The 22450-nt window shown below is 40.5% G+C and overlaps 1 protein-coding gene across 1 annotated transcript in view; it reads right to left on the minus strand.

Moving 5' to 3' along the window:
- Positions 1-22450, minus strand: part of Smurf2 (SMAD specific E3 ubiquitin protein ligase 2) — a 106051-nt gene that overhangs the window by 13255 nt on the left and 70346 nt on the right. The window contains exons 8-14 of the mRNA XM_059271999.1: positions 21993-22195; positions 18912-18996; positions 13653-13811; positions 8938-9142; positions 6567-6670; positions 3240-3354; positions 853-1031 (exon numbers count right to left, since the gene is read on the minus strand). Coding sequence (XP_059127982.1) covers positions 853-1031; positions 3240-3354; positions 6567-6670; positions 8938-9142; positions 13653-13811; positions 18912-18996; positions 21993-22195 — 1050 coding nt within the window. The remainder of the gene's footprint in view (positions 1-852; positions 1032-3239; positions 3355-6566; positions 6671-8937; positions 9143-13652; positions 13812-18911; positions 18997-21992; positions 22196-22450) is intronic.

Here is a 22450-nt window from a genome sequence, read left to right on the forward strand (position 1 = left end):
AGGATGTCAATAGGTTTTGGAAGCTAGCCTTGACTTCAGGATTCTCCTCAGTCTCCCAAGTGCAGGTTTTATAGGGATAAACTATCAGACAGAGCTTGTATTTTTTTTTTTTTTTTTTGGTTTTTCGAGACAGGGTTTCTCTGTGTAGCTTTGCACCTTTCCTGGAACTCACTTGGTAGCCCAGGCTGGCCTCGAACTCACAGAGATCCGCCTGGCTCTGCCTCCCGAGTGCAGGGATTAAAGGCGTGCGCCACCACCGCCTGGCTGAGCTTGTATTTTTAAGATTTACTTTCATTATTAACTGGATGTATGTGTCTATGTGTGTATCCAAGTGCTTCAAAAAGCCAGTTAGATCCCCTGGAACTAGAGCTACAGGAGGCTGGGAGCTGCCTGGCACAGGTGCTGGGAATCAAACTCCAGTAAGTCCATGTGTGCCTCCATGACTTTATGTAGACTGTGTGTGCGCAGGTGATTGCGACAGCTGAAGGGGACATCAGGTCCTAGAACTAGAGTTGCTGTCAAGTGTGAGCTACCTCATCAAGAGTCCTGGGATGTAAACCTGGTCCTCTGCAAGAGCAGTTAGTGCTGTTAACCACCAAGCCATCTCTCCAGCTTCTGGCTTGTATCTTTTTTGTTTGTTTGCTTTTTTTTTTGAGACAGGGTTTCTCTGTGTAGCCCTGGCTGTCCTGGAACTTGCTCTGTAGCCCAAGCTGGCCTCGAATTCACAGAGATCCGCCTGCCTCTGCCTCCTGAGTCCTGGGATTAAAGATGTATACCACTGCCTGGCAAGCTTGTATCTTTTTAAAGGCTCAGATTCTAGGTATGTAAATAGATGTAAGAGTCAATACGTACAGTATCCACACCAAACTATTATGAAGGTCTGGATCAACCAACTCCATATCGTCCAAAGTAATTGACTTCCCAAGCAACTGTTTATAAAAAGGCAATGTGAAACCACCATCAATATAATGTCCATGGAATACAGCCATTCCCATTATTCGTCCAACAAAGTGGAAATAAGATAAATGTTCCTGAAATGAAAAAAACACGACATAAATACTCAAGTTAGAAATTCTCCAGGAAATTGTCTTAATGAGAAGTAAATATCTAAGCAACATTTTTTTTCCTTCCTTCGTCCTCTTCCCTTCCCGCCTTTCTTGGTTTTGTTTGTTTATTTGTTTGTTTCAGAGATGGCCTCACTTGTAGCTCAGGCTGACCTTGAACTTAGTTATGATCAGGGCCTCACTTTCCTCAGGGCTTGGATTACAGGTATGGGCCACCATGCCCATGTCTCTCTCAAGGAAAAGCCCCTTTAAAAAATGATTCCTTTACAAACCTGTGCAAAGCTACTTGTACATCCTGTTCTCTGAGCATCTTGTCAAGGAATAAAGCTTTTAATCCTAACATCTCTGCTTCCTTGACAAGCCAGAGACTACGCTTCAGGACATCACGAATTTAAGCATGGATATGGTTTTACACTTGGATTAGTCTGCCAGCTACATAAATTAATTCATACACAAATTAATTAGTCCCTTTAGGACTAGTCCACAGTTGGACATACAAGCATAGAGACAGTATGCAGAGAGAGTCACTACCCATGAGGAGGACAGCAAGGTGACTTCCTAGGTCTACTCCTAGGAAGCACCCAGCAAATGTCAGCTGACAGTCAGGAGAGCCTTAGTGAGCTGCCCGGGAAGCAGCTTCGTCTCCAAGTCTCCTTAATGAAGGATTGCCTGATGAGCCACCACCACATGTAAATACAACTGCTCTTCCACCACACTGTTTGGTTGGTTGGAGACCTGTGTTTTTAAAAATCTTTTGCTTTTCCATTTAATAAGTAATTTTTTGTTGTTTTTTTTTTTTGTTGTTGTTGTTGTTTTCAAGACAAGGTTTCTCTGTGTAGCTTTGGAGCCTGTCCTGGAACTCACTTGGTAGCCCAGGCTGGCCTCGAACTCAGAGATCCACCTGCCTCTGCCTCCCGAGTGCTGGGATTAAAGGTGTAATTTTTAATCTCATCTTAAAACTTCTGTTTTATCTTAAAAATATCTATTTAAAAAAACCACATACTTTCTTCAAAATATTTAGATAAACATATACAAGCAAAGAGAACATTAAAAGTCACCCATTATCTAACACTCAGAGGAAACGGTTATCAGTTTTATGGCACAGACTTTTTAATGTTCTCTTACATATATCTATCTACCAAAGCTGTATCACAAATAACCTTCCACTTAACATCACTGAACAGATAATGAACACACATCTTTATCACACATCATCTTAATCTCACACTCTTTAATTTCACAGTATGCCCCTGTGTGAAAACATAACAGATTTAACTAGAAAGCAAGAAATTAGCAGTAACCGCCAACTTTTGGAGGGGAAGCTATATTGGGGACAAACCCAGGGTCTCACAAATGCTAGTCAAGCACACTACCAATGAGCAACAGCCCCAGCACTTAACTTTTAAGTATTTAATAATAATGTATTATAGGATTAAAAAAGCATAATTAAATGCCTAATACACAGGGTCTCAAGTAAGTCTCACAACTGTTTTCTAAGGTGCAAACTCTTCCTATTAAATTTTAACAATAAAATAATTGAGGTTTAAGGCAATGAATTTGCCCACAATCACAAAGACAGTAACTTACATAACAAGAATATGATTGTTATATATATTTTGTTTGTTTGTTTTAGAGACAGGGTCTCCTACCACAGTCTAAGTTGCCCCATAGCTCCATAAGGGCCAGGCTGGCCTAAAACTTGTGTCATCTGCTGCCTTAGCCTGGAGAGCCCCGGAATCTCGGGAGAAGCCTGTACACCCACAGACTCCATGTCTTTCTAATTTCAGAAGCTATGTTCTTCGTTTGGTTCCTTTGAAACAGGGTCTCGCTATGCAGTCCAGTCTAGCCTTAACCTTCCAAGTGATATGATTACAAGCACTAGACCCAGATCAAGAACAACAATTTATACTATTTTATGTCATACTTTAATCAGTCTTCTGTATGGACAACTGTGCTGTGTCGATTAGGGGTAATCAACAGTAGATACCCTAGTGTCCCAATGTAGCGCCCACGTATTATCATTTACTAGGACAACTTTCAAGAAGAGGAACTGCTGAACCAGAGGGTGTGGCCAGGATCAGGCAAGTGATTCCTTTGTGATAATCACATTGACATTTAAAGATGAGAGCACAGTGGGTCCCAGCACACTCACACTATTGTGACCACAGCTCATACCGGATTAACTGCAGAGTCAGGATTGATCTGCAACGTGTAGATATCATCTCTAGAATACTGGAAGAGACCATAGTAAGGATTCAACATTTCATGCGACAGGAGATACAACCATTCCCTAGAAAAAAAGATAAAGGAATTTGTCAGTTATGTCATTAGTCACTCTAGTGAACCATTTTTCTGAATTTTAAACATTTACTATTATGGGTTTGCACGATATGTGTGAACATATGCCATGGCACACATGTGGAGGTCCGAGGACAACTCTGTGGAGCTGGTTTTCTCCTTCCACTTTTATATGGTTTGAGGATTGACCTCAGATTGCATGGTGAATGCTTTAACCTACTGGACTTTAACCAGGCTGGCCTCGAACTCACAGAGATCCACCTGCTTCTGCTTCTTGAGTGCTAGTAAGATTAAAGGCGTGCTCCATTATGTCCAGCTTCCACAATTCTTTTAAGTTAAAATACAGTACTAACTGTGGTTCTATAAAATCACAACAGAAAATGAATGCTTAAAGACCAAATAAACTTATTATTATACAGTTATTGTTTATAATTTGCAGCACTTTCATTATACTTTAGCATCAGTCAGTATAGCAGCTCAGCTGCTCATGAGATTCTGTAGCCCTATAGTATATCACTTTAAAAGGTAAAAGAAATTTATAACTCATGATAAATATAAAGGGAAGAATGTGGTTTTTTTATTCAAAACATCTACTTCATCTAGTTGTCTATTTCTATCAGGGCAGATTTATACTAGGTTCATAAGGATACATAATACAACAGGCAGGCAGATTCCTATGAATTCAAGGCCAGCCTGGTCTACTCAGTGAATTCTAGGACAGTCAGAGCTACATAGAGAGACCCTGTCTCAACAACAACAACAACAACAAATAATGACAAAAATGGGGTTGGGGATTTAGCTCAGTGGTAGAGCACTTGCCTAGCAAGTGCAAGGCCCTGAGTTCGGTCCTCAGCTCCGGGGAAAAAAAAGAAAAAAAAACTACAAAAAACCAAAAACATAATACAGCATGAATTTATTCTTACTTTTTGGACAGTGGAGTGTTTGTGGTACTGTTTCAGTAAAGAAATGTCAATGCCTGTTTCACCATCTTTTACTGTATAAGCCTAAAGCAAACCCTGAAATAAACCCAGAGATCCCAAAGCTTTAGGTATAGGTAGACACAAAGGCCATTCTGTGGGCATGCCCCATACCACTTCTCTTCTTTTGTTGTACTGAAGATGGAATATGGGACTTTGTACATGCTAGGCAAGTACTCTACCACTGCGGTATATCCCCTCCCGCTTTTACTATGTAAGCTGTCAAGGAAGGGAAGCAATCAACAGTCCTATCTAGCCGTGACACCCATGAACTATAACAATGACCATCATGTCTTAGTGATAACTAACAGCTGCCTAATTAGACATTAGGTCCACTCAATAGGAGGAAAATCATGCCTGGTACTAGAAACCTAGCCAACTTTCGGGGGCCAGTGAAGTCAGGGATCTTAGAAAGAACCTGCTATCACTTTGCTAGAACAGTATACAGAATTCCTAACTTTATTCTAAAACTTCTCTTTTTACCCACAGATATGTGTAACTCAGCCTTCATCAAAGAAGCTTCTCTTTACAGCAAATGGAGAAATTACCGCAGACGACAACTGGTCATAATGCAGGGATAAATGGATTGTGAGGACACAGTGCCAATGGACTATTCTACAAAACGACTCCTACACCTAAGGCTCAGGGAAGATTTCAGAATAGGTGACAGGAAGACTGTAAGAGACAGAGGGCCAGGAAGTCTGCTGGGAAATGTAACTCCTAGAAAAGACAGGGACGTTACACCCATGATACTGCAACAATATGGCTGCCTAAACACCACCTGAACAACAGTTATCAACGGACATACTAATATGGAAGGGGGAAATCTCATGGGATTCCCAACCCTAGACAAAGTACGAAAGGTAACTAATGACTGCTAAGAGAGGGAGAATGAGTCTTTCCTAGGAATAAGCCCAACACCAAGTGGTTACCCAACACCAAGTGGTCAGGCCTGAAATCATATACACTCAAACCACAATAAACAGACTCAGCATGTTGAACTTATATAGTTATGCATTTATATAAATATATATAACACAGCTGGTGGTGGGGAGCGGTGTGGCAGCGGTGGCGCACACCTTTAATCCCAGCAGTCAGGAGGCAGAGCCAGTTGGATCTCTGTGAGTTCGAGACCAGCCTGGTCTACAGAGTGAGATCCAGGAAAGGTACCAAAACTACACAGAGAAACCCTGTCTCGGAAAAAAAAAAAAAAAGAATAAACAGACAAAAATGTTAAAAGTCTATAAAACTAAATAGAACAGTTGTGACAAAACTATAAAATAAAGGTGGTATACATTTTTAGATAAAAGGTTGATAACACAACAGGCACTAAGAAGGCACTAACAATTACAGGACTTGGTGAAAACACAATTTGCTTAGGCTGGATTTATATATAACAGGAGAACCAAGACTACTCAGCAGTCCATACACTAGTTCAGTTCAGAGCTGGGGCTCTCCTACACTTACGTAAGGTAAATGTCACACCTGCAAAAATTCTGACAGCATACATACTACCAGAAATAAGCTGACTCAATGTATGGACAACCAGTAAGTTGGACTCAATGTATGATTATGAATATAGCAGAAACAGCATATAATGCCTTCTCTATTAAAATACTCTAAGAACCACTGTAAGATATACATGTGTATGAGTAAGCAAATATAATACGTCCTTGTTTAGCAAAGTAAAACTAACAAAAGACCATGCCAAAGAACACAGCATTCAGTTTAGAACTGACAGTGTGAGGCAGGGGAAATAAGATGTGTTGAAGAGAGATGTAAAAACACAGGCTGCCAGTCCTACAGTCCTGCAGGGCTTCCATGAAACTGAGAGTATGAACTACTCTTCTGCTCCCATAATCTCACTGTGGATAAATCCACTAGGATTTCATCTGTATTGCAAACACTGTTGAGTTTTATACTTAAATATTCATGACAAAGTTACAACAGGCATACCTTAATTTTGTTTAGTATAAAGATCTATATGGGGGCTGGACAGATGGCTCAGCAGTTAAGAGCACTGTCTGCTCTTGCAGAGGATCTGGGTTGTGTTTCTAGTACCCATAGAGTAGCTTGAAATGGTTGTAACTGCAGTTCCAGGAATTCAATAACCTTTTCTGTCCTCATTGGGCACTGCATGCACTTAGTACACATTCAAACACAGGCAAAATACTCACACCATTAACTTAAAAAAAATCCACATGTAGTTTATTACCCAAGTCTTTACCTGGCAACCCCTCCATAGTCAAGGCCTTCTTCCCCACGAAATTTTATCATTAATCGCTTCCAGAGATCTTTTGGTCTCATTTTCATGACTTGTCGATAGGATTCCTGAAAAACAATTTTAACATACTATCATCGGGTGTTTTTTTTTTTTTTTTTTTTTTGGTTTTTCGAGACAGGGTTTCTTTGTGTAGCTTTGCGCCTCTCCTGGAACTCACTTGGTAGCCCAGGCTGGCCTTGAACTCACAGAGATCCGCCTGGCTCTGCCTCCCGAGTGCTGGGATTAAAGGCGTGCGCCACCACCGCCCGGCCATCATCAGGTATTTTAACCTCTCATTTTGAATTCTTCTTTTCCTCCAATTCACAAAATTAATTTAACTCAGATGAAATCTGATTTAAAAATTTGGTTGATCTAAGTTTAAGTCAGAGGCATCAGTAGAAACTAAATGTAAAGCTAACAGCACAGTTCTAAAAGAACCTAAGTCAAATAATTAGTATATTAAGGACACAGACAGCTTTATATTATCTGGGGGACAGGGTCAAGACAGACTCTCACAAAACTCAGGATAGCTTTGAACTCCCTATGTAGACAATGCTGGCCTCTAAGATGGGCTGGAATTTGCTATATAGACTAGGCTGGCCTTGATCTTGCAGAGATCCACCTGCCTCTACCTCCTGAGTACTGGGGTTATGTAGCTAAGTATGGAGACACATACCTTTATCCTTCTTAATTCATTTTTTCTTGTATAAAATTCCTTTATAGTAGCTAACAGCCTGTACAGAGAGCCTACTCTGAGTTTTATAAGATGATCAGTGCAATCCTGATAGGAAGACTTGGTGAACATGTCTCTTTCTAGAGGTCTGGGGTAGCTATAGGTCTTGGAGATGGCATCAAAGGTGGCCCTGGTAAAGCTACCCAGGGTGGCCACTGCCAATACTGGCCATCAGCAGCCTCTTGGGACACAGGTGCTAAGACAATGCCAGTGCCTCTGGGCCAAAGGTCTGTTCCCTTGCTTGGGACAGTATGGGATTTGATTATCACGCTCCCTGGGTAGCCTCTGTGTACCAAGACAATGGAGATTTCTAAAATGATGGCTTGAATGGTGATGACTATCTTACTGGTTTACTTATCTTTAATACCAATGTCACCACCATTGTAGTCTCCATTTGCCACAAATGCCTTGAACCTGTTCCACTACCCAGTGCAAGTCTGCTTCTAAAACTGTCTTAATCTCCACAACCATGAAGGATACCCCAGAAAGAAGTTAGTTTTGGACGCTGATGGATAGGGAGAACAGAGAGACATGCTCCGGCGAGGGACTTGATTTTTTTCATTTGTATTCATGTGCATGTATGGTTGAGGCCACTGCACCCCCTGAATCTTGAGTTACTGGTGGTTGTGAGCCATCTGACATGGGTGCTGGGAATTGAACTCGGGTCCTCTGGAAGAACAAGTGCTCTTAACTGCTGTTTCTCCAGCCCCCAATCTTTATGTTCTTGACCACATATCCCAGCATTGTGCGAGGATCTATCTCTTGTCTCAAGCCTTGCCTCCCTTGATGAGTTCCAAGACTCCAACCTTGGCCAATGACTGTGATCTCAGCCCCAGAGTCCACATGCAGAGCCTCTGAGGAAGACCTGCCTCTCAAGACTGGGAACCTAGCTGGGCGGTGGTGGCGCACGCCTTTAATCCCAGCACTTGGGAGGCAGAGGCAGGTGGATCTCTGTGAGTTTGAGGCCAGCCCAGACTACAGAGTGAGTTCTAGGAAAGGCACAAAGCTACACAGAAACCTTGTCTCAAAAAAAAAAAAAAAGAAAAAAAAGAAAAAAAGGGGGGGGGCTGGGAACCTGGGGCCTCTGGATCCTTTTAGTGCACAAGCATCACTTACCATTTAGTGTTTTCCAGGTGGGAAGAAACTTTTTATCATTTTGAAATACAAATGACAATTATAACCAAGGCTAAAACTGCTGAGACAAAAGCTCACCAGGAGGCAGATCTCTGTGAGTTCTAGGCCAGCCTGGTCTACAAAACGAGTCCCAGGACAGTCAGGGCTACACAGAGAAATTCTGTCTTAGAAAAATGAAAAAAAAAAAAAAAAAAAAAAAAAAAGAATACTTTCACTTCGATCAGATATGAGTCTCCAAAAATGTCTCCTTAGAAAGAATGAGACAAAGTCCAGGCATGATGGTGTACAACTTTCCTCTCAGTACTTGGGAGGCAGAGGCAGGACAGTGTTTGAGAACATCCTAGTAGTCAACAGAGAGAGTTCCAGGCTAGCTAGAGCTACACAGTGAGACTGTTTCAAAACAACGAGAAAAAAGTAAAACACTGAATTTAATTTTCTTCTAATTGAAATTAAGGCTTATATATTTACCTCAAAAATCTCTTCCCTAGAAACCTCAATGCGGCAGTGGCCGGCCTGAGGCTGCTGTTGGGAAAGCTCTTGCCGCAAGATCTTTAGTTTCTGAACCAAGTCTCGTTTGTACCTTGGCACTGTCAGACACTCGGTGTCCTCAGGACATAATGACACCACTTGCTGCTGCTGCTGCTGCTGGTGGTCTTTCAATTGGTTCTGACGACTGGAAATAAACAGAAATGTTACCAAAATACTTTAGAACGTAAAAGATTGCAACTCTACTTTTAAATCAGAATCAGACTATAAAAGAAATGTATCATTTTCTAAGCCTTATTGGGCATCCCATCAGCCAGGTCAAACTAGTTACTGAGGTTCTATTCATAAAGCCTTATGCAGATGCTAAGAGCACTTGTTCAGACACCATTCCTCCACATCATCCCATTATCCAATTTACAGTTGAGGTGGGTGCCAAGCACTGCCTGTCATCCAGAGCCTGTTTCCTGGACAAACAAAACAGGAGTCTGCACAGACAGCTTGACGGAGACCCTTCCTCTTACAACTGTCTCAGTCTAAGGACAGAATGAAAAACAGGGAAGCAGCCTGTAAGGGGCAGTTATATAAGGGATGATGTCAGCACTGGTCAGAAAACAGTGGGATGCCAATCTGCTGTCTGTAAGGCCTCTGACATGTCCAGAGACCTCATCATGCAGTCCAATTATTTTCTTGAAATAAGTAAGCCTGACAAACAGAAAAGATTCAAGATACAGTCTTTGTTCATACTTGTTTTTAAAAGTTTCCTTCAATTTTAAGGCAGAACTTCTATGATACCATTCAAAGCAACAGGAACAGTGTTAAAGGAAGAAAACAGGAAGAGGAAGGGGGAAAGACTCTCCACAGTCAGGCTGAGTTCAAATCTCAGCTCCAGCACTTTTTACGTACTCTGGGCAAGCTGTGACACTGTCTCACTGAAGAAGACAGGACTGCATGTGGACAGCAGGAGAAATGTTACCCAGTGCCCAGGATACAACAAGCAGAGACAATGTTAGTTATTTTAACCACTACGAATGACACAGTTACTTTTTGTTGTTGGTTTTAATTGTATAAAGTATGTTTTTCAAGCAAGAATTTTTTTTTTTTTCCAAAATGGGGTTTCTACAAAGGATATGTGTCCTTGGCCAGGTGATTTACTGAGCCCTGATGACAATATTTTGCAACAGTTTAATAATGTCATATCCTGACATTTATAGATCATATGCCGAAGCCTCATATTTAGGAACTATTTAACTTCATAACATCAAAAGGGAGTAACCATAGTTAATTAACCCATCTCAGGAGGGATTCTGAAGGAGAGAATGAGCAAACGCAGGGACCCACACAACGACAGACTGCCCTCACGTGCACTTTACACACAACAAGCCTATTGCAGACTTCCACAGGTAACTTCTCCTGTTGCTTCCTCTCAAAAAAGTAATTCCGACTCTTATTAGTTTAAGTTCAAGACTCCACTCTAAAATGTAACTTGCCCACTCTATTTTTTTCTGGCATGAATAATTAGCCTCTCCATGATTCGTATAGTAATCTGAATTTTTTTTCTCACTTCCTAAAAAGTTGAAACAGGAAAAAAAAACCTTAAAATCAAAGTAATCTACAAATGTTTGTTAGTGTTATATATAATCCATACGTAACAGGTTCCTAAAATTCAGACTAATAGTTAAACTAACTTCATTATTTTATTATTTGGTTGATAACCAAAGCCTTTACTCCAAGAACATTTTTTTGCTATAAGGGCACACACCATCTCTCTCTGACTGTATCAGCTTAAAAATGATACAAAGTTAGAAAAACATTATAAGCCAAGTACTGTGCCTGTATCAGAGGCCAGGTCATTCTCTACCACATAGTAGTTCAAGGCTATCCCGGGGTACAGGAGACCCTGTCTTGAAACAAACAAACCATGCCAGAGCTACCAAATAAGGTAACAATGTATTCAGTCAGTCCTGGAGCTGTAGGCTAGCTACTCAGGAGGCTAAGGCACAGGATCTCAAGTTCAAGGACTGCTAAGGCCACAGAGTGAGTTCAGGAACAGCCTGGGCAACTCAGGGATGTCTTATCTCAAAATAACACATACATAAAGAATACGCTTACCACATGAATAGCTAGGAAAATGAAAATTAAAGACTCCCAGCACTCGGGAAGCTGTGGCAGGACAATAAAAAGCTCAAAGCTAACTGGATTATAAAACCAGTTCCAAGAGGCCTGAGCAACAAAGCTAAACCTCATCTCCAAACAAATATCACAAAAAATACAATCATAGGCCTGTTGTGGTGACATATGCTTTTGAACTCAGCATTCAGGAAGCAGAGACAGGTGGATTTCTAGGAGTTCAAGACCAGCTTGGTCTACACAGTAAGTTCCAGGTAGTCAGGGCTACACTGTAAAAACCCTATCTGGAAAAACAACAACAACAAAAACAAAACCCCAAACAAAAAATATCATCACATTTGCCATTTTGATTTTTTTGTTTTTTGAGACAGGGTTTCTCTGTGTAATTTTGGTGCCTGTCCTGGATCTCACTCTGTAGACTAGGCTGGCCTTGAACAGAGATCTGCCTGCCTCTGCTTCCCAAGTGCTGGGATTAAAGGCGTGCACCACCACCGCCTGGTGCAATTTTGATTTTTTTTGTTTTGTTTTGTTTTTAATATAGTTCCCTGAGAAACAAGATGCGTATCACACCACATAGAATCACATGGTTAAGTTATCAGGGTGTTCAGAAGACAAAATGACGTTTTAGGCCCATTCCTTCCTTCACTGGGGTTTTCCATAAGAAAGGCAAGGCCACGGAGAGTAAACAAAGTCAGTAATACCAAGGACTTGCCAGAATTCACAGTGTTAGTAAAGACTACAGTGATTTTATTACTCAGGAAAAGTTGCCCTTACATATTAAAGTTGAAAATAAAGTATTCTGTTACATTGATTTTATATAATGCATGTTCATGCCACCATGTCCAGGGAGGTCAGAGGCCACCTGCAGGAGTAGGTTCTCTCCTTCTACCATGTGAGGCCCAGATATCGAACTCAGGTTGTCAGGTTGGGTTGGCAGCAAGCACCTTTACCCACTGATCTACCTCATGGGCCCTAAAAACATTTTATGGTGCTTTGATTCTACCTTTATGTAAGTGTCCTAGAGCAGTGTTAATCGAAGGATAGACTACATGCTGTACTACTCTGCTACTGAGGCTATGGATCTTAACGTATAGAAACAGCCCATGGATTTCCTGCATTTCTACAAATGCTTGTGAATTTCGTTTGTAACTAAGGTTTTAGCACCTAGTACAATAAAAAGGTCTATTGACATAATGAGTCCAACAGGGTAATTATAAATATTCAAAGAAGACAACAAAAACACAAGAGTTAGATGTTTTCTTGTACTTTTCTAAACAAGTGATAGTCAGCTCTCATTCACATTTTCCCTGTTGCATCTACCTCCAGATTAATGAAGCAGGGATGTTTTCCAAAGTCCCTCTGCCCTCTATTAGTTTTCTTTTGTTTTAGGATCTAACATCCTAAGTATGTATCACACACACTAGTGATGGAGCAAGCAGGGCAGGCAGCATTTACTTAGAGACGCTAAAGTGAGCTCCTCTGTGGACACAAAGAACCTTGTTCTCTGGACTCTAAGGCAAACAAGCCATGGTCTGTTGCTATACCACTAACCAAGTGTCTTGCCAGAATTGGTGACAAAGACACGCTGCTCCTTTCCTCATGATGAAACTCCCTTTTCGCCTTTCCTTCCTCAGAAGGCAATGCTGGCAAGTAATGAGGTTAGGAAACAGGCAACTAGAGAGACAAGCAAAGGATGCAAAGACGGTACAAACGATGTGCAGAACAGACATGAACAAAGACCAAGGACTGAAGTCTGAATCCAGTCTAAGTACTGCATGCTGGGAAACTTACAGAAAGTCAACCTCGCCAGGTGGCAGTGGCGCACACCTTTACTTCCAGCACTCAGGAGGCAGAGCCAGGTGAATCTCTATGAGTTCAAATCCAGCCTGGTCTACAAAGTGAGATCCAAGACAGGCTCTAAAGCTACACAGAGAAACCCTGTCTCAAAACAAAACAAAACAAAAAAAAAAAAAAAAAAAAGAAAGAAAGAAAGAAAGAAAGAAGTCAACCTCTGCTTGTTCCCTCATCTGTAGAAATGGTTTATCTACCAGGATGAAACTATTAACACATGCAAGGAACAAAGAGCAACACTTTTACACACAGTAAGTGCTACTGATATGTCTGTCAATCACTATTATCAGTTGTATGTAATAGGATGGCAAGTCAAAATTAGCCTGCTCAGTCTCAACTTTTGGTCAAGCTATGGCCTCTGTAAACAGCCTTCTTGCTTGAGCACCTCTTAGGAATATCTCTTCCTGACATTTTAGTAATGGTTCCTGTTTAAGCAGAGTGAAAATAAGATATGTGCATTTCAGAGTAAAATCTCTTACTCTTCCATATACTCTGATCAGTAAAAGGCATGGTAGCTCACGTCTCTAACAAGGAGTAGCATGAAGATCTGCCAGGCTACAACAATTCAAGGTCAGCCTGGGCTACTCCTTGAGAATGTATCATAGAAATAAATCAACATTATGAATTTAAAAGAGCAAATATTCTTTCACATTATAAAAAGCACATACAGGTCCTCTATTTTAGGCTAATATTTTTACATGTACCGCTTCAAAACTTACTTTAAAACTAAATGCAAGTTAGCAGAGAGCCGGGGATCTGTAAATTGTGTTGTTCTGTTGTTATGGTCAACGAAATAAACTCTTCCTGTAGCGGTATTGCGGATCTCCCATCCAGGAGGCAAAGGACCGAGCTCTTCACAATTGATGTTGCTAAGATCCCTGCAAAACAAATATACAATAGAAATACCTCACTGCTGGGCCTGCTGAGCCTGCTGAGCCAAGTAAGTGTATGTGACACACAGCAATTCCATGAAGTCTGAGAAAATGTATTGTTTCAGAAACTTGAGCTGTTCAGCTGGAATCTTTAATTCCCAATAGGTTCCCAAACTTGCACATTCAACACCCAATCCCTAAATGGCTCAGAACTTATCACATAGTCTACATTTTAGTAAGTTCCTAAGCTTTAATGTAATACACATTTTAAATTCAAACAGAGCAATCACATTACTTGCCAACATAAACTATTCAATATTTGTTTGACAGAAAGTATTGTTTTACAAGCGTCAATGATCTAAAAAATTTCTCTTCAGTATTTTCTTTCTTTACTATATCATAAAGTTGGTGCAAACAAATATGCATGCCATGAGTGATTGTACGCTCTCCAACAAAGCAAAACTGGAAACATTACTGAAATCCTGACGCTGGAAATAATCACAGTGTATTTTCTTTTAATAAGATAACTACACTGTTTTGAATTTTGAAGTCTAAAAAATTCATGAAAAAAAACCTGGTAAAGACACTTAAGAAAAATGCTTCAAGACTTAGGATTGCAATAAAGAAAAGCTCAAGTACTTTTAACAGATGAGGACCACTGGTACTGTATCACACACCATAAGAATGTCCAAAACTGTAAAGAACAGTACAGCTGAACACCCTGACCACTGGTACTGTATCACACACCATAAGGCTGTCCAGGACTGTAAAGAACAGTACAGCTGAACACCCTGAGGTAGCTGGTAGGGGTGTGCCCAAAGGCATGGACGTTCCTAGATCCCTTTTGGCTATTCAGAAACCAGCAACAGCACTGCAGATTTTCATCCTCTGCCCTGCTAGGTCAACGCCTTCCACGGAGAGAGTATCCGAGAGGGCTCCAGTTCTTGGTGGCTGCACGTGAAGATGTCCAGTAGCTACTGAGGCCATTTCCAGCTCTCACAGATTTCTTCAAACAATGATTCTGACCTCTGCTTAAAGTGATACCAGAGACTCCTGCTATACAACAACTAAAGCTTGAAAAACACCCTCAGAAAAGGCAAAGCAGAGCCGGGCGGTGGTGGCGCACGCCTTTAATCCCAGCACTCGGGAGGCAGAGCCAGGCGGATCTCTGTGAGTTCGAGGCCAGCCTGGGCTACCAAGTGAGTTCCAGGAAGGCGCAAAGCTACACAGAGAAACCCTGTCTCGAAAAATAAAATAAAAATTAAAAAAAAAAAAAAAAAAAAAGAAAAGAAAAGAAAAGGCAAAGCAAAGCACCAAGCCTCAAAGAGCTTTGTGGTGCTGGACCTAAGAAGCAGCCGAGGAGGTGCAGGCCAGAACTAAGGCTGGGAAAGGAGACCTAGAACCTCTCGAGCTGAGAGCTCAAAGGGGTGAAGCAATTCTAAAAAAACTTCCCAAATTCCCATCTTAAGACCAGAGAATCCCAAATAACAGAGATGAAATAATGTATCAGGCATGGCGGCATACAAAAGCAATCCCAGCACTCAGAGGCTAAGGATATAGGAAGAGTGCAAGTTCAAGCCCAACCTAGGCTATACACCAAGATTGTGTCATCTTTAAACCGCTCCCCCCAATACACACACCTTTAATCCCAGCAGAAACAGGTAAATCTCTGTGTGTTCTAGGCAAGCCAGGGCTATAGAGTAAAATCCTACCTCAAAAGCAAACAAACAAAAGATAAAAAAAACCATACCAAATTCAAGTAACAACCTCATAGCCTGAGATCAATGAAAACTTCAGAAGTGAGCACACTGTGACAGCTAGCGGCCATGAATTAGATCTCTAAGTACAAGAGACCATAAAGAAAATAATTGGGGTGTGATGTTTAAGGTGTTTAAACAAGCTAGGTGGTGGTGGCACACACCTTTAATCCCAGCATTCGGGAGGCAAGAAACAGGCAGATCTCTGTGAGTTCAAGTTCCGGGATAGCCAGGGCTACACAAAGAAATCCTGTCTCAAAAAGAAAAAAAAGGAAAGAAAACATAAGGGGCTGGAGAGAGGAGAGATGGCTCAATAGTTAAAAGCACTCTGCTTTTCAGAGGACCTGGGTTCAATTCTCAGAACCCACACGGCAGCTCACAACTATCTGTAACTCCAGTACCAGTGGATCTGACACCCTTACATAGACATACATACAGACAAAACACCAGTGCACATTTAAAAAAAAAAAGCTGTTTAAACAAGGGCTGGAGAGATGACTTAGTGGTTAAGAGCACTGGCTGCTCTCTCACTGGACCTGGTTTTGGTTCCTAGTACCTACATAGTAGCTCACAACCATCTGTAACTACCCAATGCCCTCTTCTGACCTCCATGGGCACAAGGTATGCATATGGTGCACAGATAAACATGCAAAAAAATTCATACATAAAAGATAAAAATTAAAAACTATGTGGCATAAAAATGATGTAAGAATAGCAGGACATAACAGCTAAACAGAAAAGTGCTTGCTTTGCATGTACAAGCCCTGGGTTGGAACCCCACAACTGCAGTCGAACTTATAGAAGTGGGACACAAGGACAAAAACCAAAGGATAAATCATTCTACTATTGATGTACTGTAGAATTTGATTTTATATAATTTTATTTAGAATGTGTAAATCTACAGTGACACATGGGAGAGCTTTAAAGTACTGATTAATAGAGTGAAAACCCAGAAATGATTTTTTATGCCCAAATGAAGAATAATTAACAAAAAGTGAAAAGTTAGAAAGCTTAAAAAAAATAAGACATGTCTGTATTTCAAGACTTCAGTCAGTATGCAATAGAATGAATAACAAGAATTAAAGAGAAAAGCAAACCATTATGAAATGGGACTTTTAAGAGCCAGGCTATTGGAGTGCCCTGGGCACCTTCCAGCAGGAGTAAGCTGGACACACTACACAGACAGGCTTTTTAAAGAAGCCCATTATACTTCTTTGCTGCTAAAAGACTCAGCAGATTTCTCCAAGCTTTTGAATGCCTGATATTTTAAAGGATTATAACCTCCCATACAAAAGATGTTTGCTAAAGGGTGTTCCAAAACAAAAGACAAAATACAACTTTTAAAGATAATTGGGGCATAGAGACAAGGAAAAATAATACAGAGCATAAATTCAAAGTCTTATGCAAATACAGATGTCAATACTCCACATAAACTTTTGTTATTAGTTTGAGACAGAATCTTACTATGTATCCTAGGACGGCCTGAAACGTGTGTGATCTTCCTGCTTCTGTTTCCTGAGTGCTAGGATTACATATGCACACCTAATTATTATTCCATTGGGCTCTCAACATAAAACATTTTTGCGCTCTCTCTCTCTCCTCTCTCTGTCTCTCTGTCTCTCTCTCTGTCTCTCTCTCTCTCTCATGACAGGGTCTCACTATCTGGCCCTGGCTGGCCTGGAACTTGCTATGTAGACCAGACTAGCCTTGAACTCACAGAGATCTGGCTCTGCAGCCTCTGCTTCCAGAGTGCTGGGATTAAAGGTGAATACTACCACACCTGACTTTTGTTTACATTTTAAAATTTATTGTGGGAGAGTACACAATTTTAAAAAACACTGAGTTCTAAATTTTAGGTCCTTAGGTTTCTTTCAGTAAACTTAATAAATATAAAACTCCCCCCTCTACTACTATTTAAACATTATTCAATTTATTAAGAGAGAGGAAATGAGATAAAACTACCATTGCAGAGACACAGAAATGGCAAACTTGATAGAATGATTAATGACAACACATTTTCTGGGTTGTTACCCTCAAAAGATTCTAATTCTAAACTCTGTAAGTAAAATATTTTCATTATAGTCATTTTGTTTGTAAGACACAGTATCAAAGCACCCCTAGATCAGCCAGTCCATCTGTTTTTTTTTGTTTTGTTTTGTTTTGTTTTTTAAAGATTTATTTATTTATTATGTATACAGCATATATGACCGCAGGTCAGAAGAGGGCGCCAGATCTCATTATAGATGGTTGTGAGCCACCACGTGGTTGCTGGGAATTGAACTCAGGACCTCTGGAAGAGCAGTCAGTGCTCTTAACCTCTGAGCCACCTCTCCAGCCCAGTCCATCTGTTTTTGATTCAACTACATAATGGAGGTTTGGATATAAGCTTTAGGAAGAAAGATCTCTTGACCCCGTCCCCCCAATGATGTGGCTTCTTTTTTGGATTGAACTGGTATTTAGTACATAAAACTCCCTCATTATATAAATGTGTATGTGCACCACAGAGTTGATTCCAATTAGAATTCAAGTCTTTTTTGCAGCTTCAGCTAAGACTACTTGGTACTTTGTATATGTTCACTAGAAAATAACTCTACAAGTAGTGTCTGAAAACCTTATCTGAAATATAAATGTACTCAAAATTATAATAAATCACTGGGCAGGATGGGCATTCAGGAGGCTGAGTAAGAATCACTTTAGCAGAGGAGTTTATGACTAGCCTAAGCAAAACCAAGGACTATATCTCAAAGGAAAAAGAAAGTTGCTAAATGGCAGTATTTGTGCACAATCTTCCCTTCCTCCTCTTCCTCCCGTGTTAGGCTTCCAAGTGCTAGGATTACACCGTGTACAATGTGTAGCTTCGACTACTCCCCCCGCCCCCATACTGTTCTTTTTTAAGGGTATGTTTTGCATGCTTTTCCTGAAATTACATTTCAAACTCCTAAAGACATGTGTTCGCCTCACATTTTTTAGCAGGTATGCTAAAGAGACTAGCAGGAAACGGGGGTGAGACTAGAGTCAGTATTTAGACTTTCTACTAAATTCCAAGCTGAAACACTATCAGGAAAAAAGCTTTTCCATAGACTGTTTTAAGAAATTAATTTTTTTTAAATCAAGAAATCCTGGTTGAAACAGATATTCATGGTTGGTATGAAGAGTACTTAAGGGCCGAGTATAGTAGCTCACACCTTTAATCCCAGCAGCTGGGAGGTAGAAAAGGTGGATCTTTATGAGTTTGGGGGCAGTGTGGCCTACATAGTGAGTCCAAGCCAGTCAGAGCTACATAGTAAGATCCAGTCTGAAAAAAACAGAAAACAAAACAAAACCAAGAACACTTAAGATATGTTCTTACCTAGGCACTCGTGGATCATGCCACGTGCTGACGCCAGTCTGAGTGTGTAAGAAATACACCTGCCCCTGCTGCGTTGTCCTCTGTTCTGTAAAATAAAGAAAATAAGGAACACATACTCAGTTTTTCATATTCAATCAAACACCATTACATACGACAGTCTGATAGGATAAACAGTTTACAATTGTCAGTTTATTTTCTTACAAAAGAAAAAAGGCTTCACAAATTATCTGTTCAGACTGGCATGGTGGAACACACCTTAAATCCTAACACTCAGGCGACAGAGGCAAGTAGATCTCTGCCAGTTTCAAGGCTAGCCTGGTCTACACAGTGATTTCTAAGCCAGCCAGGGCTACCCAGTGAGACCCTGTCTCAAAACAAAACAAATCATCTGATTAATCTCTGGAAACAATTGTATAAATGGTGATGATGGCATACAGCCAGCACCCCAAGTGAACAGACAGCCCAAAGGAAGAGGTTAGCCACCTTAAGGAAGTTTCAACAGAGCTTTTTAAATTTTCAAAAGATTTATAGGCTAATGATTTTTTTAAAAAAGATTTATTTTATGTGCATTGAGATCCCCTGGAACTGGAATTACAGATAGTTGTAAGCTGCCCTGTGGGTGCTGAGAATTGAACCTGGGTCCTCTAGAAGAGCAGACAGTGCTCTTAACCACTGAGCCATCTCTCCAGCCTCGGCTAATGATTTTTTACTATGGCAATTTTATACCCAAATTTGTGATTTCTCTTTTCTTAACAGAGATATATCAAGGTATTTCCTGGGCTGCAAGCAAGGTACCACACACTTGCAATCCCAGCATTCAGGAAGCAGAAGCAATGAGACAAGTCCAAGTCTAGCCTGGGCTACCTGTCAAAACTCCAGGCCATCTAGGATATAAAACAGAGACCTTGATTGTAAACAAAGCCCATCACATTGTCATAAACCGACTGAAAAGCACAATGGAAAGAAGAGTGCATGGTGGGAGAGAAAACATCAAAAGCTGAATGAGCTCAAAGCCTGGCAGGCAGTAGAGAGGCCAAAGTTGAAAATCCGTGAAAGGGTTTCTTCAAGTATTATTTTTTAGCTGTTGTCTTTTGAATGGAAACTTGATTTCTTTTAACAAAATATAGTGAGAAATTTTAATAGATAAGCTAATAAAACTATTGCTAATATTTGTAGATCTACAATGAAGTTAATAAAAAGCTTCAAACTTAGAGGACAGCTGCAAGGGCAGGAAGAAGTTCACTGACCGTATCACTGTATCTGCCTGCATTCACTCCCAAACATTAAGAAAAAACTGACAACTGCAATGATTTCAGCCTTGGTAGCTACTTTATTCCTGCTTTATTATTTTTTTCCTTTGTTTTTTTTCGAGACAGGGTTTCTCTGTGTAGTTTTGGTGCCTGTCCTGGATCTTGCTCTGTAGACCAGGCTGGCCTCGAACTCACAGAGATCTGCCTGGCTCTGCCTCCCAAGTGCTGAGATTAAAAGTGTGCACCACTGCTGCCCAGCCCATTTTATTTACTAAAGAACATCTGAACCCAAATCACACACATACACTATAAAAATATAATTCACCTTTACTCCCAACAACCTGAGTGACCCTCCAAGAGAATTACTGCTAAGATGTGAGTGTTAGCAACAACAGACATGTTTTCCTAACTTGCTTTTTATGCTAGGCATGCTCAGATGCTTCCTTGGAGATTATATATCATTTATGTCTTGCAACAAACCTACATTATTGTTACTATTATTCTGCTCATTTTACAGAAGATAAAATGTAGGTTCTCAGAGGTTAAATAATATGATCAGTAACACAGCAAAACCAAGTCTGTCTCCCATTCTGGAATCGCTCACTTTGTAGGCAGCCAACTTGTGGGACACAGCAATGAGTGATGAATTTTGTTCTCAAAAATAATAGGCTAAAATTAATTTTAAAATAAAATAATCATTTGCACACAGTTTTTAAAAAATTTTTACAAGTAAAAATAAACTTAGAGACTGTAATTCCTAATTTTGGTCACTAGGTGTCACCATCAGCTAACATCTACAGCGTTAAGTGGGAAAGGAAGTTAGTATCTGTCCCAAAAAAATCACACTAATGGTTTAAGTTAAGATAAGCCTGCACAATAGTATTGCCATAACTTTATATAGTGTCCTCCTGCAAAGTAGTCTCATTTTATTCCATAAGCTGTCTACAGTAACTGTGTGATTAGTATTTGTCACATTTTATTATAAATGAGCACAAAAGCTAAGGTTCATAACTAACTAGCTAAAGTCAAACTATTGGTTAGACAGTCTTCTCACCATTACAGACTTTTTAAAATTGGGAAGCTTTATATTTACTTTTATTTTCACACAGAATCCCTAAATCCTAATTAGTAACTCTCTCTCTCTTGTCTCTATGTCCAGTGTAGTATGTGTCTTCTATGACCACTCCACACATACACTCAAGATGAACACTGGGCCTTCCCAAGGCTTGAGCATGCTAGCAAGCACTCTACCATCAAGTTCAATCCCAGGCCTTATTGATTTTCAAGTGTTAATTCTAAAGCAGAGTGTGGTAGTACACACCTATAATCCTAGTGTGTATTGGGTGGGTGCAAGGAGTATCAGGAATTCAAAAGACAGTCTGGGTACACTGAGTCCGAGGGCAGCCTCAGCTGTATAACCCTACTTTTGTTTTTTTGTTTGTTTGTTTTTGTTTTTCAAGACAGAGTTTGTGTAGCCTTGGCTTACCTGAAACTTGCTTTGTAGACCAGGCTGGCTTCGCATTCACAGAGACGGGCCTGCCTCTGCCTCCTGAGTGCTGGGATTAAAGGTGTGCGCCACTACACCCAGCAACAATAACAATTAATTTTAAATTAATTCTCTGACAGGGCAGTGGTGGGGCACACCTTTAATCCCAGCACTTGGGAGGCAGAGGCAGGTGGATCTGAGTTCAAGGCCAGTTTGGTCTACAGAGCCAGTTTCAAGACAGCTAGGGCTACACAGAGAAACCCTGTCTTGAAAAACCAAAAGAGAAAAGTTAGTTTTCTGACTTTCTTAAAGCAAGTTGAAATGTTCCCTTAGCTGTTATCATACCATAGCCTTCCGGTAGATCTGGAGGCGTGTGTAAATGTGTCCTGCTCATGTAATTTCTATGTCGCTGGGACCTGACTCTTCTCTCTGCTAGTCTGGGGTCTGAAGACTGTCCACATGTTGCACCATTTGTTCCAGTAATTGGCGTATTCTCATCCACAAAGCAGCTAAGAGGTCTGCCAGGACTAGAATATTCCGACGCTGGTCTATTGAAAAGTGACAAGGGGTAAAAAGGTTAACAATTTAGAAAGATATCACATATACTATAATAATAATATAGTCAATCAAACAAGAGATGAGAGGAATAAAGCAAACATCGATCTTAGGAACCTTAGGAAGGGCAAGCCTACAGTCCTACTGACCAAAGAAACTCAAGTACTGTTTCAACTAAGTTTTTTAAAACTTCACACATGCTTTCAGATGTGCTCCTGAGTCACTAAGTACAGGACTTGGATATAGCT

Source organism: Peromyscus eremicus, chromosome 8a (assembly GCF_949786415.1).
Source record: "Peromyscus eremicus chromosome 8a, PerEre_H2_v1, whole genome shotgun sequence".
Lineage (NCBI taxonomy): Eukaryota > Metazoa > Chordata > Mammalia > Rodentia > Cricetidae > Peromyscus > Peromyscus eremicus.